The sequence below is a fragment of the Oryctolagus cuniculus genome, chromosome 8, assembly GCF_051225735.1.
Source record: "Oryctolagus cuniculus isolate XC-2025 breed Fujian yellow rabbit chromosome 8, ASM5122573v1, whole genome shotgun sequence".
NCBI classification, from domain to species: domain Eukaryota; kingdom Metazoa; phylum Chordata; class Mammalia; order Lagomorpha; family Leporidae; genus Oryctolagus; species Oryctolagus cuniculus.
Window position 1 is genome coordinate 28,668,986 of NC_142874.1, and position 6,000 is coordinate 28,674,985.

The 6,000-nt window shown below is 39.7% G+C and overlaps 1 protein-coding gene across 12 annotated transcripts in view; it reads left to right on the forward strand.

The window, feature by feature from the left end:
• The window catches only part of LOC138848171 (uncharacterized), an 87,377-nt gene extending 82,308 nt beyond the window's left edge, over positions 1–5,069 (forward strand). For 6 of the 12 annotated variants that reach the window (XM_089302213.1, XM_089302212.1, XM_089302214.1 and 3 more), the window contains 3 exons: positions 609–646; positions 3,002–3,039; positions 4,790–5,067. In XM_089302213.1, the coding sequence (XP_089158339.1) occupies positions 609–646; positions 3,002–3,010 (47 nt within the window). In that variant the 3' untranslated portion in view covers positions 3,011–3,039; positions 4,790–5,067. Of the gene's footprint in view, positions 1–608; positions 647–3,001; positions 3,040–4,789 lie in introns of all 12 variants that reach the window. The other 6 variants (XM_089302206.1, XM_089302208.1, XM_089302207.1 and 3 more) reach the window with 2 other exon arrangements.
• Positions 5,070–6,000: the final 931 nt, after the last annotated feature.

Below are 6,000 nucleotides of genomic sequence, written 5' to 3' on the forward strand. Positions count from 1 at the left end.
AAGGATAAAAATAAGGAATCTAAGGATATATTTGAAATTGGCATTTTTGTCGCTGAATTATTAAATCTATGAGCCGCTTTCTCATTGTACCTATCTTTATAAACCTATGTCTGGCCGGCGCCGCGGCTCCCTAGGCTAATCCTCCCCCTTGCAGTGCCGGCACACTGGGTTCTAGTCCTGGTCAGGGTGCCGGATTCTGTCCCGGTTGCCCCTCTTCCAGGCCAGCTCTCTGCTGTGGCTAGGGAAGGGAGTGCAGTGGAGGATGGCCCAAGTGCTTGGGCCCTGCACTCCTTGGGAGACCAGGAGAAGTACCTGGCTCCTGCCATAGGATCACTGAGGTGCGCCGGCCGCAGCAGCCGTTGGAGGGTGAACCAACGGCAAGGGAAGACCTTTCTCTGCCTCTCTCTCACTGTCCACTCTGCCTGTCAAAAATATATAAATAAATAAACAAAAATAAACCTATGTTTATCTTGTGTCAGAAAACTCATGAAAATCCACATTATGAGCATGTATTTCTATGGGTTCAAATAATGTTTTCCTGTTGTCAGTTGATAAAATGATTGTGTTCTGAAAATATCCTAAGAAAACTTTTGATTTATCTTCCACAGGTGATTTAATGCTACCCTGGAGTACGAATCAGTGTAAGGTATGATGACAGAGTAAAAAAAATTTTCAATGGCAGCTGAAGCCTTCTGTCCTCTGCATTCTGAGTTACTGAGAGTATTTTTCTTCATTTCTATGCACTTCCTTTAACCTAACACTAGGGGCTACTTTTCAAAAATATCTGTTTGAGTTTTCTCACTTTGCTTGAAAACCTTAGTTTCCTCACAGGAAGGAGTACTTTAGTAGAGAATTGTCATTGAGGTATCTAAACTAAGACTAGTGTTTTGCTTCATGTTTTTCTATCATTTGCTTGCTGGAGTACACTGAGTGGGAATGTTCCAACTTGCCAGTTGCTTTCATTTTTTTCCATCCTTTTCCTTTGGCTTTACCAAGGGGTAGTGTAACGGTCAGTACACAATGCATTCAAAGGCAAAAATTAAACAATGTAAGAAGGAAGTTAGCATGAGGACTTGTTTTGCTCCCCCAGATTGTTAAACCTGTGCATCAAGTTTTCATTCATTGTATTTACATAAACTTACCTCTTAGAAGCCTCATGAAGTCCACATCATGGGTGTATTATGTTTCAGTATATTTTTTCTTTTACTGTTGCTCCATGTTGAAATGAATATGTTGTCTTCAAATATACTAAGATAACTCCTGGTTTTTCTTCAACATAAGAAATTTCCCCCACCACTCCAAACCAGAACAGTGTCACGTATATTCACTGACCAAAATCCTCCAGTGGTAGAAGGTGAGAAGTCTGACCTTCTATGGGACCACCCGTGTCTACTGTACTCTGTCTTCTGAGTTACTGGAGAGCACAGTTGACATGATCCCTTAGGATATTTTTTCCCGATAAACTTCATTTCACCTCACAGTATGAACTACGTTTTCTAGAATGCTTGTGCATGTTTTCTAATGTTGTTTGACATCCTCAGTTTCTGTGCATGAAGAATGGATGGAATTCCTGGGTAGAGAACTGCCCAAGAGGCACCTAAAATAAGAAAAGTGTTTTGCATTGTTATTCTATCGTTGCCTCACAGTTGCACGCTGCATGGACACTTTTCGTGTTACCAGATAGTATCAGTATCTCCTTATGCCTTTGCCATAATGCAGGGTGATTTCAGTGCTTTCTACACAAATAGTGTTCAAAGGTAAAATTAGACACCTAAAAATGAATCCAGAACATATATTTTCCTTAGCTTTCTACATGAAGTCTCAGAAACCTCATGAAAATCCCCACTGTAAGTGTAGGATGCTGGTATTTAAAGTAATTTGTTATTACTATCTGATACTGAGATGAGTCTCTTATGAAAATGTTTTAGGAGAGCTTTATTTTTTTCTGCAATGGAATGAATGACACTCCAGGGGAAGCCCACCCAGTGTCAAATATGGTGACTGACAAAAATCTTCCACTGGGAGAGGATATCAGGCCTAACCTTGCAGTGGGCCTACTGATGTTTTCTCTCCTCTTTTTCTTACTTATGAGGACAGCTGGCCTGATTCCTTGGGGTTTTCTCTATTTATTTTAAAGATTTTTTAAATTTATTTGAGAGGTAGAATTACAGACAGTGAGAGACAGAGAAAGGTCTTCCATCTGTTGGTTCACTCCCCAAATGACCACACTAGCCAGAGCTGCACCGGTCCAAAGCCAGCAGACAAGAGCTTCTTCCAGGCCTTCCACATGGGTGCAGGGGCTAGAGCACTTGGGCCAACTTCTACTGCTTTCCCAGGCCATGGTGGAGGGCTGGACCAGAAGAGAAGCAACTGGGACTAGGACCGGTACCTATATGAGATGCTGGTGCCGCAGGTGGAGGGTTAACCTACTGTGCCAAAGCACCAGGATTTTATCTTTCGGTACAAATCTTTAAACTTTACACTAAGAACTATTGTGCAGAAATGTTTGTAGAAGTTTTCTAACTTGGCTTGGACTCTTCATATCCTGTGCAGGAAGCATGGAGTTCCTTGCCAGGGAATTTCCCGTGGGGCACTTAACCTCATCTACTCCATTTTGTATTCCTCCTATTCTATCCTTGACTCCTAGAGAAACACCAAATGGGCACTTTCCAAGTTACCAGACCTTTGATTTTTATCATAATCTTTTTGTCTTCTGAAAGAGTAGTTGCGATTGTTAAGATACAAATAATAGTCAAGGATAAAAGGGGAAAAAAACTAAAAATGAATTTAAACAAGAATTTTGTTCTAAAATTATTAAACTATGAGCTTTTTTTCATTATCCATACTTTAAGAAACTGATTTTAATGATGTATCAGAAAACTCATTCAAGTCCACAATAGGAGCCAATTTGCTTGGATTTCAAATTTTTTTGCTGCCATCAGATGTTGAGATGGGTCTGTTGTCTGAAATATCTTGACAACTTTTGTTTGTCATTCTACAGGTGCTTTGATGCTACCGCTGCTGTTGACACAATACCAGGTAGGGTGAATGGCCAAAATCTCGAAATGGCACAGGATGCCACGCCTGAGCCTAGATGGGCCCACCTATGTCTTCTGTCCTCTGCATTCCAAGTGGCTGGAAAGCTGAGTTAGGATCTCTTTTCCTTAAGATTTTCTTTTCTTTTCTCTGTATTTTACTTAACATAAGACTAAGGACTACTGTTTCAAAATGTTTGTTTTTAAACTTTGCTTGAAATATCTTCAGTTTCTTCCCCTGGTGGGTGAAGTTCCTTGGTAGAGAATTGCCCATGAGGCCCATAAACTAAGACCACATAGTCTTCATGTTTTCTTCACACTTGTTGGCAGTACAACACTGAATTCACATTTTCCAAGCTACAAGTTTGTTTCATTTTTTTCTTTGCCTTCATTAAAAGTAGTTCTAATGCTGCAAGACAATTTGGTATTCAAAGACAAAAACTAAAATATAAGAATCAAGGTACAATAGGAAGTTGTTTTGGTCCAACAAAGCAATTACTCTAGGTATCAATTTGCTCATCAGTTGTATCTTCTCATAAGCTTATCTCTAAGCTGTCTCAAACCTCCTGAAATCCACACCATGAGTGTATCATGCTCTCACCTAACATTATTTTTCCTGCTCCCTGGTGTTTCTTCAGCAGAACAAATTACCCTGCTACTGCAGACCAGACCAGTGTCCACTATAATGACCAAGTGAATTCTCCAGCCGGAGATGATGCCAAGCCTGCGCTTGGTATGGGCCCACCCAGTGCACTGTCCTCTGACTTCTGAGTTACAGAAGAGCACAGTTACCATGACTGCTTAGGATTTTTTTCCCCATGCACTTCATTTAACCTCACAGGAAGGACTGCTTGCACAAGTTTTCTGTTTTTGCTTGACACATTCAATTTCTGTCCAAGAATGGATGGAATTCCTGAGTAGAAAATTGCCCAAGAGGCACCTACACCAAGACAACCATTGTGGATCAAGTGGTTCCATGTGTGTTCGCAGTTGCACACTGAATGGACACTTTCCAAGCTACCAGGTCCTTTCAGTTTACCTGCCCTTATTCTTTTGCTTCATCAGGGGTTAATTCCAATGCTTTGTACACAAAGAGTATTCAAAGATAAAGGTAAATCTTCTAAAAATGAAGAGTGGGGATTTGTTGGGTTCAGAAAGTATAATATCTATGGTTTTTTCATAACACATATTTTCCTTAAATTGTCTGCATGAAGTCTCAGAAACCTCATGAAAACACTCCTTTATGAGTGTGTGACACTTGGCTTTAAAGTACTTTTTTTGCCACTCTCTCTCTCATACTGAGTTTACTTTATGAATATGTCCTAAGAAAACTTAGGTTTTATCTTCAGTGAAATAAATAATGCCACTCCTGGAATCTGACCCCATGTCAAGTAGGGCGATTGACCGGAATCCTGCATTGGAAGAGGATTCCAGGGCACAGCTGTGTCCTCTGTCCGCTGTTACTCAAGAGCTCCATTGGCATGGTTTCTCAGGGCTTCCTCTTAACTTCTCCTCAGTAGTGCCAGCAAGCACTCTGCAAACCTAGGTTATTATTGGCAAAAGGCAATTTTTTTACAGGGTGAAGTTTGGTTCATAACCTGGAGACATGTATTATCAGTTCCTTCCCATGTGTGTCTTTTGGTTTAATGATGTTTACCTCATTTCTTAGGGGAAATCTTGAGGGCAGTTCTTTAATCAGGAATTGGGATATTTCCAGAATCTGAGAATATTATTTCACTTTTTTTTTTCAACAGAAATGGAACCATCTCATTATATCTGGTGCTTTGGAACAACAGTAATCGACCCTATAAAGCAAGCTGCAAAACTCACATCTAGTAGGGGGCCACCCAACTCTCCAAAATGAATCATTTTATTTCATTTAGTGGTAGCATATTCACAGCTGGACATCACTAATTTCCCTACACTCCACCATGAAGCTAAGAGTGTTTTTAGAAAAAAAATTGACAGATTTTTCTTTCTGTCCAGAAATAAACAAATTGGCTTGCAACTGACTTCAAAGGAGTCATGTCATGTTTTCTGACTGGGGGAAATCATGTTGTACACTTCACACTTCACAAAATTATTCAAAAAGGAATATGGAATGATCTGATTCCAAAATTTCAGCTCAACCCATTTCAGTCTTGAATTTCCAATTCCATTGTTCAAGGGGACATGCAACAGTTACTATAAAATCAGTATTTAAGAATACAGTGAAATATATAAAAACAGAATGAAAATATGAGCTGATATTGACACAAAAAATTTAAACCCACACATAGTTTTTTTCATGGTAGCATTTTCATACATTTTTTTTTCCATCATGAAGTCACAGAAAGTTCATGAAAGCGCATATTCTGAAATCTCATCAAAATTTGATAAAGATACATACCATAAAATCCTTTGAATGGATTTAAAATCGTGTTCATACCAAATCACATTTTAATTCTATCTATTTTTTTGAGTTTTTTAAAGATTTATTTATTTACTTGAAAGTCAGAGTTACACAGAGAGAGGAGAGGCAGAGAGAGGTCTTCCATCTGGTGGTTCGCTCCCCAATTGGCTGCAATGGCCGGAGCTGTGCTGATCTGAAGCCAGGAGCTTTTCCTGTGTCTCCCACGCAGGTGCAGGGCCCAAGCACTTGGGCCATCTTCTACTGCTTTCCCAGGCCATGGTGGAGAGCTGGATCAAAAGTGGAGCAGCCAGGTCTTGAACTGGTGCCCATTTGGGATGCTGGCACTTCAGGCCAGGGTGTTAACCCACTGGATCACAGTGCCAGTCCCTATGTTTTTTGAGTTTTATGTTCTCATTTTTCATTTTGAGGGGCTTTTGTTCTTTTTATATCTTTTTATTTTTTGTTTTGTAATTATTCATTTTTTTCCTATTTTGACATTTATGTTTTTATACCATTTATGAAATGGTTGATGTCTCCTGGGCAAATAACTATTTTCAATATTCTGGATATCCT